The 13539-nt window shown below is 39.1% G+C and overlaps 1 protein-coding gene across 3 annotated transcripts in view; it reads left to right on the top strand.

Moving 5' to 3' along the window:
- Window positions 1-13414, top strand: part of usp33 (ubiquitin specific peptidase 33) — a 33592-nt gene extending 20178 nt beyond the window's left edge. For 2 of the 3 annotated variants that reach the window (XM_055058245.1, XM_055058246.1), the window contains 9 exons: window positions 112-157; window positions 761-941; window positions 1033-1159; window positions 1256-1425; window positions 4084-4165; window positions 4989-5097; window positions 5655-5757; window positions 6372-6440; window positions 12224-13414. In XM_055058245.1, coding sequence (XP_054914220.1) covers window positions 112-157; window positions 761-941; window positions 1033-1159; window positions 1256-1425; window positions 4084-4165; window positions 4989-5097; window positions 5655-5757; window positions 6372-6440; window positions 12224-12381 — 1045 coding nt within the window. In that variant the 3' untranslated portion in view covers window positions 12382-13414. The remainder of the gene's footprint in view (window positions 1-111; window positions 158-760; window positions 942-1032; window positions 1160-1255; window positions 1426-4083; window positions 4166-4988; window positions 5098-5654; window positions 5758-6371; window positions 6441-12223) is intronic. The other variant, XM_055058247.1, reaches the window with a different exon arrangement.
- Window positions 13415-13539: the final 125 nt, after the last annotated feature.

Below are 13539 nucleotides of genomic sequence, written 5' to 3'. Positions count from 1 at the left end.
TGAGTGAATAAAGTAGCTCTTCCTGAACTTGAACTATTTTTCTGAAAAACAAAAAACTGAAAACCTGAAAAACTGCACCTATAATAATCACTGCTGATCTTTATTTCTTAGGTTAAGAAATGGAGTGAAATTCTGTAAAATGCAGAATTTACCAGAGGTACAGAAAATTCATTTAAAGGGGCAATATTGTGTAAAATTTACTTTATTTTAAAGTTCACATCGTATCATAAGGTTATGGCGCGTCGCTTTGATTCTTTCATGCATTTTTGAGAAATCCTTTAATCTACTTGGCAACCATTCACCTGTGTAAAAATGCTTGGGTGGACTTAGCTCCGCCTTCGAGACACAGATCCTCCTCTGAGCTGCAGCTCCTCCAGCCTAGCCAGCAGCAATTAGCAGACATGTGGTGGAAGTGTGCATCACATTAGATGAGATACTTCTCAACGTAATGCTGGTTAAAAAAAACAGTTATCAGAGGGTTAATTAGGGAGCAATGTTGCAATGACTTCCTGAAGATAGAGTTTCAGAAAGAGCAGGAGTTTTTAAAGAGACAGAGGCTCAAAGTCAAGGTGTTAAATTAGGAAGTAAAATAAAGCATTTTTATAACAACTGAAGGTAACATAGATACTTGATTTTACTATAAAATGATTCTATGTGGCTGTAAAACACATAATACTGCCCCTTTAACAACCTTCTTTATCAATATTGTGAGTCTTTTGTGTGAGTGTGAATTAATCAAACTGAACTCCCGGTGCTCCAGATCCTGTGTATTCACCTGAAGCGCTTCAGACACGAGCTGATGTACTCCACTAAGATAGGCACGCACGTCTCATTCCCGCTCGAAGGCTTGGACCTGCAGCCGTTCCTGGCCAAAGACAGCTCAGCCCAGACCACCAGCTACGACCTGCTGTCCGTCATCTGTCACCACGGCACTGCCAGCAGTGAGTGGGCACAGTAGCTCTGCCATGCATTGGCACGCAGAAAAAAACTCTCTCCGACTTGTTATGATTTGAGAACGCTGTTTCATTTTAGGTGGCCACTACATAGCGTACTGCAGGAACAGTCTGAATAATCTGTGGTATGAATTTGACGACCAAAGCGTGACCGAGGTGGCCGATTCCTGCGTCCAGAATGCAGAAGCTTATGTTCTGTTTTATAAGTAAGACATCAGAGTTGAACCTTTTCTTCTTTTTTGTTTTCAATCAGTGCTGCTTTGACTCCTCGCTCACATCTGATTAATGTGTTTCTGTCACAGAAAGAGCAACGAGGACACAACGAAAGAACGTAGGAAGGTGTCGGGGTTGATGAGCATGATGGAGCCCAGCCTTCTGCAGTTCTACATCTCCAGGCAGTGGCTCAACAAATTCAGGACCTTTGCAGAGCCGGGCCCCATTTCCAATGATGACTTCCTTTGTATGCATGGAGGTGCGTAAGTCATTTCCTCACTGAAAACCTCTGACAATTTCACTGCCAACTTGAAAAGCGTCTCTTTGTGCCCATCGTTTCCTAGTTTTATCAAGATCATAATAGAACACTAAAAATACTTGGGAAGATTATGAAGTCAAGTTGGTCTTAAGTACGTTAATCACAGATCTTACATTTTGCCAGAGCAGGAATAGTTAATCACCCTAAACCTTTGAGTCGGGTGCAGATATCTTCATTGAGTCAGTTGACGTCATCAATATATAGCAATAATTGAGAGCACTGGTAGCAAGAAGCTAACATACCCTTGCTATCTTCCTCTGGCGTTTTATCTGGTTATTATGGGTTAGTGCAAATTAATCGCCAGTTAGCTGGTTACTGTTTATATTTGCTATTTGCACTGTAGTATTTAATTCACACACACACACAAAAAATGCAGTTTTGTTTTGTACATTTCTGCTTTGATACAGGTCTTAAATTTAATTCATAATGCCTTAAAAAGTCTTAAATTTGAGTTGATGAAACCTGCAGAAACCCTACAATAAAGAGAATGCAAAAACAGAAATACCAGCAGGTTGCTACATCATATCCGATTGGTACAGAGATAATGTCAGTGCAGTAAAACTAAGATCATCTAGTATTTCTGACAGAGGATAACAGTTTCTCACCTTCAGAAATGTATTTTCAGGCATGCTGTGGCAGCATATGTACTCAGGAAATAATTTTCTATAATAATACCTTCGTATGGTGGGCTGTTGTTTTTTACTTTATTTGAAATGTTCACTTTAATTTTAATCATCTTAGATAAAAGATGAGGATTCAAACATTCCCTACCCTGAAAGCTAATGACTTATCCTGATTATTATAATTAGAGCCCTGTGCAGCTTTCAAGTGCCTCTTAATCACACTGTTCATTGTCTTGACTTGTCATAGTTAAATCTCCTGCTGTAAAGCTTTTCTGCAGAATATCTGCAGCCTTATAGTGTCAACCTTGTTTTCCGATGTTATACAAGTTTTAATTGCGTTCGCATAAAGTAACAAAGACGGAAAAATTAAATATTTTAATCAGTTTTAAGCGTGCAAAGTTAGGACAATATACACTGTTGTCCTAATTTTAATTCTATAGTTAGAGGTAATTTCATATATGTTTAAAAATGAAAGTTCAACTTTTTTTTTTAAATTCAGTGTCACAAGAAATTGCTTTTTTGTTGTTTTTATGAGATTGGCAAGGTGCTCCAGCTGTTTAAATTTGGATTAGGGCTGCATAATAGTAGTAAAACTGACATTGCATTTTTTTCTGCCAGCATTGAGTGGGCGCAGGAGCTCATCTGCTGCTGTGAGACTCTGTCAGACTGACTAAATATTACAATAGAGTTTCGTAATACTTGGAATATATTAGCCAACAATTATTGCTTTCCAAAGAGTCATTTCCACACAGTGACATTATGAAGGCCACATATTTGTGCTATATTGTGTATTCATAATTTACATTTCACTAAACAAGGTTCAAAGAGAAAACATTTTGAAATATTAGATGTAAAGGTATTCTTATGTTTTGTCATTATTTGGGACGCTTATTCTGAACCAGAGAAAACAGGCTTTAAAGGCTACTATAAACTATAAATACATTTTTAGCTAAATTGATTTGTTCCTTGTAAAGGATTATTGAATTTTATTTATTTGAAATTAATATATTGTAAGTATTTCACCTGCAAAATTATGTTATGAAGTACACTCCAGTGAATCATTTAAAAACTCTCCGTTATGTAATGTCCATTACCTAACAACCCCAGCAAAGTCCAGCCCATTACGCGGCAACCCCATCTGAGTTCCAGCATATTGGGTCAGCTGGTTTTATTACTGCATGCGCTGTACAATGGCTGCTGGAAAAGACAAGTGTTTGTTGTGTACTTACCATCCAGAAACCACTTGTTTCATTCTTGTTGGTTCTGCTGGAGGCTCTACTAATGCTTTTCAAAGATGTACTGTTGTATAATTGTGCGTCTGGTTGCAGCCATTTCCACATGCAACTGTAAACATTGAGTTGGTGGCCAGCAGCTTATTTGGATTTAAAGTGACGAGAGGTCCTAAAACAAAGAGAACTGGCTAGACAAAAAATTTAATTACTTAAGAATAATTTTATGCAACAATGCAATGAACATGTTTTATATGAACTATCTATGTAACCTGTTCAAGGAAATATAATAGGTCACTTTTAAATATTTGGGACAAATTTTTTTTAGTGTTCAGTAGTAAAATTACTCTTTAAAAAATGCAGCTTTCTAATTTTGGTTATTCATGTCTCTCACTTGGACTAAATGTTTTTGTTGTTTTAGAAGTTATTGTTTGTCTCTTCACACATTAGATTAAATCCAGCTCCCAAACGATGTAAGAAATGTACACACTGTAAACAAAAATATGCTGATATTTACAATGACATGCAGCTTCGGGAAAAAATTAGGACACCATTTAAAATAATAAGTTAATCTGATTTTGCTTTTTTTAAGTGTATGTTTGAGGAAAATGAACTTTTATTGAATGAACTACTGACAACATGTCTCGCATATAAACACCATATAATCAGTGGCTGTGAGCATTCAGGGTGTTGATTGCTTTTGGGAAGAAGTTGTTTTTGAGTCTGTTTTGTTTTTGTCTTATCAGGCGTGCCACCCAACAAAGCGTCGTACATCGACGATCTGACGGTGATGCTGCCCCAGAATGTGTGGGACCACCTGTACAGCAGGTACAACCTGTAAATGTGCCGTCTGGCTGCGATCTTGTTTGCCTTGTGGGGTGCACTGCGACAACACCAAATTTTACCAAGTATTTTCAGTTGAATTTCTAGTCCAGTTATTTTATCACACTTGATATAAGACAAAACTAGCTTACTAGTATCTTTTCAGCAAGGTGTCGGGGCTTATTTTAACCCTTTGAGTCCTAAGTTTCAAATCGCCGGCTGGATATTTTTGCTTTTTTCATTGTACGCGGTTCTTTTAATGTCCTGTGAGTAAATATATTTGCTCATATTTATCCATAGCAACTGCAACTTTCAATATCTAGCAGTTATTTTTTCAATTTACCATCTATCAAGAGCGCCCCTCAGATTAATTTCACTTCCTGTTACGGCGGGGGTGAAATTACCATAATAAACCGATACTGGCTGGAAAGCGCAACGCCTCTCCCCTGTCAGAAACCGTTGGAATTTTTCAGCTAGCACAAAGTGTGGTGGGAGTACAGTACTGCAAATTTGGCTGGGTCGTCGCCGACACGTCAAGCCTAGAAGGGTTAAGTGAATAATTCTTTAATATTGGAGAAAAGTACTAGTTCCTTTGGCAGATATTTTCACTTATCACATGGGACAAATGTCTTGTTATAAGTCAAATAATCTGCCAATGGAATTAGTACTTTCTCAACAATATTTACTTACAACAAGCTTCTATATTTTGCTCATAAGTTACTTTTAAATTACTTTGTTTCAGGTTTCTTAAGATATTTGCACTAGAAACTAGACAAAGAATACTGGGTAGAATTGTGTGTGTTTACCTAATCCGAGTGTTCGCCTGCAGGTACGGAGGGGGCCCTGCAGTCAACCACCTGTACGTTTGCCACACGTGCCAGATCGAGATAGAAAAACTGGAAAAGCGACGCAAAACGGAGCTGGACCTATTTGTCCGGGTGAGCCTTTCGCTCTGTTTGTTTAAAATCATCTGCTAGCGCCTGGCTAAGCAGTGAAGAAGAAGAAGAAGCTGTTTTGGGTGTGAATGATAATGCATTGTGTGCCTCCGAGCAGGCAGGACTAATGGGTGTATGCAGGCCTATTCTCCAGTCTTTTTGTAACCAGTTGATGAGATGAGAAGAAGTGAGTCTGATAAAAGCCTTATCATGACTGGATGGAGACAGATGCAGCTGTTAGTGCCTCGCTCACACAGGCACTGCTCCAAGGAGAAATAAATGCATTATACGTGTGAATTGGAGGAAAAAACAGGAAGACGAAAATAACAGCGAGTTTATTTCTGTGAAACATTAAAATTGGCGCAGTGTGGTGTCAGGACTGTCTTCTAATTGGAGGAACTACCAGAGAGAATTAATTAGGTTTTTCATCTGTTCTCTTCTAAATCCTTTCATCCTCAAATATGTTTTACCCCCACCCTTCTTACATTCCCTTTCCTCCCTCTTGTCTCCATCACTCACTCCTCCCCCACTTCCTCTCTGCCGCTCCCCCCTCCCTGTAGCTCAACAAGGCGTTCCAGGAGGAGGAGTCTCCGGTGGTCATATACTGCATCAGCATGCAATGGTTTCGTGAGTGGGAGGGCTTTGTCAAAGGAAAAGACAATGGTAAATGGACTGAAGTCTTTCCTTTCCTCCCCCCTGTCCCGTTTAAATGTCTACTTAAAGGTCATATGGAGATTGAATAAAAAACTGATGTGTGCTTATGATTAAAATATGGAAAATATTTAATTCTGAAGTAAGCAACTGGTGTAGATGTGGATAAATTGCAAATAGAAGATTTCTTGTTTGTGGATGTAATTAATTTAGCAGAAAAAAAGTCTTTTTCCCTCATGATGTTTCATCAGAGAACTTCCTTAGTCCCCAGAGTCAGGATTCTGTCATGTTGCAGCAAAATGAAGTGTCAGAATACATTTCATTTTGTTGGCTTCCCTCACTTTGTATTGTCATTTCTATTTATAACGACTTGCATCTGGAACGTCTGGGAAAGTCTTTTTTTCTTTGTTTTCTCTGACTTCTGCTCCTCTGATATTTGCCTTTTCTCGGTAACAAACGGGGAGTCGGCTTCGCTTTTCGTAGAATGACAGAAACATTTGACATTTCAACACGTTTGCTCTTTGTGTCAGCTACAATTAAAATATGTCTTTAAAGACATCATGTGTGCGAATTACTAGTGTGGACATTAAACACTTGTTTCTCCTTTTTTTTCCTGTCGTTTTAAGATCCTCCAGGACCGATTGATAATTCCAAAATATCCGTTAACAAGAACGGACATTTTATCCTCAAACAAGGTATGAACAAGATGTGCACTGCATAAAAAAATACAACCTTTATTTTTTGTCTCACAGTCTGACGTAAAATCAGATTAAACATTTTTAGATGAGTTGTGATTTCTTTCTACTTATTTTTTATTTCGTTTTTCAAAGTCAGGGGTTTGAAGTGTTAATATGCCTCTAAGCAACATCTGAGCTAAATTTGAGTCACACTTGTATTTTTCATGATATCATTATGGAAAAATTACAAGAACTCAACCAACATATCAGAAATTTGATCTTCAGAACAAGTCAAGTCAACCACAAGTCAATGGTGTAAAACTCATTTTCATTTTTGGGTCATATCAAAATCATAAATGCCCTAAAAGGATTACTCAGAACTACATGATCAAACTATTCATGTGTTAATAGCTTGATGAATACATCTTAAAATTGACATATTTAATTGTCAATTAAATACGTCTTTTCATATTTATGTAATTTGGCAGTGTATAGATAAAAAACAATTTTGACTTGAGTGATAAAATATAAAACACATCTGTTATCTAGAACATTCCCAGGAGTCTAGAGGGCCACATAAAAAGCTACAGCGAGCTGGATTTGGCCCCTGGACCTTGAGTTTGACTCCATGTTATCATGTTCATATGTTCAGATAATTACATACAAGTGTCAGCAGTGTGCTAATGTCCAGCCATGGATTATGATGGATGTGTTTTAGTGTAAAATGTGCCAATCAGTTTGCGAGGATGGTGCTGGCTGAAGTTGGTAAGAGTTTCATTCTCCCCAATTAAACAAATCCTATATTGCCTGGTGCTAAAAAGACACTCGAAGAAGAAGAAATTACTTTTATGCAAATTAGACTTTTTATTATATTTGTTAAAATTGTTCCTATGTTGTGACAATATAAAACAGATAATCAGTGAAATAGCTGAACTCCTCGTCCTTCTCCCAAAACAACAAATCAGTCAGGAGGCGGGTCTTAGCGCGCATCCTAACCCCTGCCTTCGCTTTCTGCAATGAATGCTAGGCTAGTTAGCATAGCCACCAATAATGGCTCAGAAATGGTTTTCCTGTAATGGTAACAACACATGCTAAATCTTTAAGGACAAAAAAAAATCAATGTTTTGTCATGAGATGTCAAATACTTTGACCCAAATAATACTATTTAAAAAATAATCCTACCAAATACTAAGAAATTATATATGAATGTTTAAATATAAAGTAAGTAATTAAAGCTGCAAGCAGCCTCGAACGGCCCTCGCAGCCAAGCGCCGCTCCGGCCTATTGCCACCGCGGGGTACGAGCAACCGCCGCCTCACGCCAGCCACCACAGAAGCTCTCACGCAGTTTTCAGCGCCTCCGCCCGCACCACGGAAGCAGTTGCTCAGTTTCCATCAACGCTGCGCACGTGCTAAGACAGAAGTTGTTGCGCAGTTTCCGCGCCCGTCCTCCAGGCGGTACGCATCTATGCGTTCGGCGGCTATCCTTCAAGATGCAAAAAAATGTGGTATAGATTCATTGGTTTAGCGAGGAAATACAGCTGGCGGATTAATGTAGGGGCGCAGTGGAGTCAAAATACATTTCAATGCTGTTTTGCTCTTTAGAGGTCAACAAAGGTCATACGTTTTCAATTTGGCGCCAGTCCGATGATCCACGTGTGATTTAGAGCCGATCATATGCACGTGGCGAAGTAATGCATTTCGTCATTTCTACACCCCAATGCGGTTCGGTCAGCAGCCAGCATTCATAGAGTTCATCATGTTATCGTTTTTAGTCAGTATTCACATGATGAAACCCATATAAATTATAGAATAACAGTAAAACATACAGCAGAAAAAACATGTGACTGCCTCTTAAAAGTGGGCGGGGCTACAGTGAGGTCATCAAGTGACCATGGAAATGTGTTCAGGGCTGTTCTCTAGAAAGACAGAGGAAGTGTGATGATGCAGCTGTGATCTTGCATTTGGAAGTCATTTAATGTTGATGTTTCATGGTAAATAGTGAAAGTTTTACACTAAGCCACACCCACATGCTTGATGTTAACTACAACTGAGATGTAAATGCAGTGCAACTTTGACGTTATCATGAAATGAGTCAGGAAAATGGTGAAGGTTAAGATGTATCAGTTTAATAAACCGCACTATTCAGTAATAAACCAAGGGCAATGCACAATAACAGAGCACAGGTAACTTTCAGCACTTTAGAACAATAGCACAGACTGAATCCCATCCATTAATTAGGTATTAATCACAGGAAGTGCTGCAACTAAATATTACAACCCCAATGGATCTGTAAAAAGATACTTAGCATTTTCTCAGAGCTCTTTCAAACGACATTTTAAACATCTTCTATACATAATAACAAACAACTCTGAATGTATGAAACTGGATGTATCAAACACACTATTCAGTTTTTGAATTAGTAAAGCGCTTCGTTAGCATTAAAAACGTTGCAGGCCTCAGGCATTGGGTTAGCATCCTCCTCAGAATAACTGTTCCAAACATGACGGCTTCCAGAACCAGCAGGAAGAATAAATTACTCACCGCACCGCGAGTTACGACTGTTTAAACGAACAGCAATGGGCTCTTTGCACCTGCCGCGCTGACGTCACAACTGTATACCCGAATGCGGCTCTTTTTTCCACTTTCAGAAACTATGACTGCTATAAAAGACAAAGTCGTACTTAAGACACAAATAAAACAATACTATGTACTTTGTTTAAGTTTTCATGGATTTCCAAGCCATCCTCAATTAAGACAGCTTGTAAATATTCGTTGCTACAAGTTAAAGCTACCACTTGAAGCTAACGCCGTACACACCGCTCTAAACACCGTCTTAATGAGCCCTTCACAACAAGCATGCAAAAGTAATAAAATGAAATAACACAGAAATCTTAAGCAACACGGCCATATTTTTCTAAAAGTAACTCTGAATCTGAACAGTCAGCTGAACTAGAACTCCGATACCAGAGTAAGCTCTGTGCTCGTTTTTGTTCTTCATACTTCAAGCAAAAACTCTGAACTGTAATCTGCCCCCCCCCTGCCCGCTGCTTTATTGTAGTTAACAATAAACACACGTAATATGCTTGAAAATAAGGCACAAACAGTGTCCGTTAGAATGGCTGAGAAATCTTTAGATAATTAAATAGCAGATTTTTACTAGAAAGCTAGCAGGCTTGTGCTAGCAGTTTAAAGAAAATAAAACTCACCTTCATATCTGTGAATGTATAACGAGGCGAACATCTTAAAACCTTTCTTTGCCTTACTTGTTGGGGTTTCGGATCGATGTACATTATTAATTGTTACCTTGGAAAAACATTTCAGCAGTTTTTTCCGAACGTGTAAGCTGAGGTGCAAAGAGCCCATTAAACTTCTCCAACTCCGGTCCAACAGAGCCTTCTTGCTCCAAAGCGTGGTTCGTATTTGCAACTCCAAAATCCAAGCAAAATGTTGAGCGTAGTCCAGTTCTGTGGCTCCAAAAAGCAAGCAAAATGTTCAGGAAAACTTTGCAGCTCCAGCTGTCGCCAGCTGACTGTTATTACGTAGCGTTGATCTGTTTTCTCATTGATGGAGTACCACTGCCTCCTGCTGTCGCAATACTGGTATTGCACTAGCAGTACCAGTATTTCTCCACAAGGTGCCAGTAGTACTCCATCAACACTGACCCCAGTGTGTTCTTACTTCGCTGTGTCATAAGTTTTGCTGAATGACTTTGTTTGTATTATTTCTAGCAAAATGAATGAATGTTTGTACTTTAACCCACAAAATAAACTTATAAATATATATAAAGTTATAATAATGTATATTTAAATAATTAATAACAACATAACCTATGGGCTGCTGTTTTCTAGGGGGCGCTATAGAGAAATTAGGCCACGCCCTACAAATATTGTGATGGATTCCAGTCGGGGAGTGGATAAATATTCATCCTTGTGAGTTTGCAGCAGCTGAGCCCGAAAATGTGGTATTGAGAGCCAAACGTATGGCGATGGCGTTACAGGTCACTTCGCCACGCCGCCACGCCCACCTGCTCTATCGTAGCTGGTCGGGGTTGGAATCCTCAATACACCAACATGTCTTCTGTGTCTGGGCACAGTTTCATGTTGATGAGGTCAAAGGGGTCAGATAGCGACCATTGACAGTAAAACATGACACTTCCTGTTCTCAGGGGGCGTGGCCTAAGTGATGTCATCATTCGACCATAGGGTATTGTAGTAGACCCGATGATGATCAACAACAGTAATTTTGGTACCTGTGTGAGTTTCTGTGTAGGAGATATAACAGTTTATTTTTTTACGGCGAGTAGGTGAACTTTGACCCCTGCTAATCCCCCTTCAGCTTACTCAAAAACTCACCGTTTAGATAACTTTAGATGAGACATGCCTTATGAACAGACTGACCGAGTTTGAAGCCGATCAATGGAAATCCCTAGGAGGAGATAGATCAAATACAAAGGCTGTAAACGGCAAAAATGGGGTCAAAAACCGAACTTGAATCCAAAATGGCCGACTTCTTGTGGGGTTTAGACCATGGCTCCAAGAGACTTTTTTGTACGTCCTGACAAGGTACACACGTGTACAAAGTTTCGTAATTGTAGGTTAAAGCATGGCTTGGGGCTGATCATTTAAAGTTTTCTAGGGGGCGCTATAGAGAAATTAGGCTACGCCCACCAAATATTGTGATGGATTCCTGTAAGGGAGTGTATTAGGATCCATCCCTATGAGTTTGCAGCAGCTGGGCCTGAAAATGTGGAATTGAGAGCCAAACGTATGGCGATGGCGTTACAGGTCACTTCGCCACGGCGCCACGCCCACCTGCTCCATCGAAGCTGGTCGGGGTTGGAATCCTCAATACACCAACATGTTTTCTGTGTCTGGGCACAGTTTCATGTTGATGAGGTCAAAGGGGTCAGATAGCGACAGTTCACAGTAAAACATTACACTTCCTGTTCTCAGGGGGCGTGGCCTAAGTGATGTCATCATTCGACCATAGGGTATTGTAGAAGACCCGATGATGATCAATCACAGAAACTTTGGTGCTTCTGTGAGTTTCTGTGTAGGAGATATAGCAGTTTATTTTTTTACGGCGAGTAGGTGAACTTTGACCCCTGCTAACCCCCCTTCAGCATACTCAAAAACTCACCGTTTAGATAACTTTAGATGGGACATGCCTTATGAACAGACTGACCGAGTTTGAAGTCGATCAATCAAAATCCCTAGGAGGAGATAGATCAAATACAAAGGCTGTAAACGGCAAAAATCGGCAAAAATGGGGTCAAAATGGGAACTTCAATCAAAAATGGTTGACTTCCTGTGATACTTGCACTATGACATTAATTGTAAATTTTGAGCGTCTTGGGGAGCTCTACAAGTGTACCAAATTTCATGTCTCTACGATAAAGTAAGTGAATAGCAGAGGGTAAAAAAGGGTGTTTTTCCAATTTCTAGGTGGCGCCGTAGAGACATTTCTGTTGCAATTTTTGCGACGACTTTAAAATACGTAAATTTTAAACAGGCTTAAGGCCTCTGCCAAGTTTGGTGAGTTTTTGAATATGATAAAGCCCCCAAAAAGCCAATTCATTTGGGTGGAAGAATAATAATAATAATAATAATAATAATAAACAATAGGAAAACAATAGGCCTTCGCAGCGCTTAGCTGCTCGGGCCTAATAAAGATTCTTTAAGTCTGATTTTATGTCAGTGAGAGAAAAAGAAGTATGTCTTTTTATGGTTTGTTCAAACTGTTTCTTTTACTTTGAAAAGATTTTGAAATATGCTAATTACTGTGGCACTCACCTTGCAGGAGCCGACTCCGGGCAGATCTCTGAAGAGACGTGGAACTTTCTCCACTCCATTTACGGCGGTGGACCTCTGGTGACGGTCCGACCAAGCGTCAGCCACCAAGAAGCCGAACCCTCGCAGTCAGAAGAGAAAATCGAGGTGGAGACGCGCTCAGTCTAATACAGCTCTTGAGACAAGACAAAGAAACATTCATGGATACAGTAATAAAAAGAAGCTTTTTATTTTGCACTTTTATTTCTGATGCATCCAATCAAAGGACCTCATCTTCACTGCTATGTGACAGCCTTTTGACGGAGGGATTTTACATGTCTTAAAAGGCTTGCCATGCTGTAAAAATATGTATAAAGCGCTCTTAAATTTCTATTAGCACTGTATATTTCACATGTTGGGATATTTTGGTTTTTTGTTTGTTTTTCAGAAATAAGCATTTAAATTTACTGTATGTGCAGCTACAAACACCTCTGAATGCCATATTTCTTTTCTGTTTGTCTTGACCAAATGAGCACATAATGTATGTCCATGTGTTGCTAATAATATCGATGAATCACATTTTACTTTACTGTAAATATATCACACATTATTCCTCTTGTATGAATGGTAAGGAAAGGATAAAATGTGACAATATCTAAAGGTTATGAAGGGACTAATTGCTGAGTAGTCTCAGGAATGATTTTTGTGTTTTGCACTGTTCTGTAGGCACACAAATTTGGCATGCACTATGCGGTGTCTAGTTTGTATTTGAATGTATCAGTACTGATAGTTTGTTGGTCAGAATTGAGCACTTGATTATTTATCACTAAAAAGAGTGATTCAATATGATGTCAATCGTTTGTTTTTTTGTTTTTTTTTTGTAGAAAATATTTGGCAGGCAGACTGTAATGCATGCTTATCTCTCAAGCACAGGTTAACTTAAGTCACATGAATCTGCATGTAGATGCAACGCTTCTCCTATATGACGTGGTCTGTCTTCACAGAATTGTACAGCTATAGGAAGCATCTTGTAGTATGAAATGAAAATCATCAGCAATCTTATTAAAGGCATTATTTTTGTGTATGGGCATGGTGTAGCTTTAAGTGCTGGCTGATAGGTCACCTAAATGCTGTATTCCAAGTTTATGCATTTGACTAAGATCTACCCTGATGATTTATTTTGCTGGCTGACACTATTAAAACTTGATGCAAACATGCTGAACACCGTGCATATTTGATGTCACGCTCTGGGGATAGAGAATGAGAGGAAATGTGTTTATATACAGTATTTAGTTTAGTAATTTGATAGCCAGAATTGCAGTTTGCAGAGGCAGAAAATCTTCAGGG

Source organism: Poeciliopsis prolifica, unplaced genomic scaffold, assembly GCF_027474105.1.
Source record: "Poeciliopsis prolifica strain line A6 unplaced genomic scaffold, Auburn_PproV2 SCAFFOLD050, whole genome shotgun sequence".
In the NCBI taxonomy this organism is placed as follows: Eukaryota; Metazoa; Chordata; class Actinopteri; order Cyprinodontiformes; family Poeciliidae; genus Poeciliopsis; species Poeciliopsis prolifica.
This window is presented reverse-complemented; position numbering and strand designations above follow the sequence as displayed.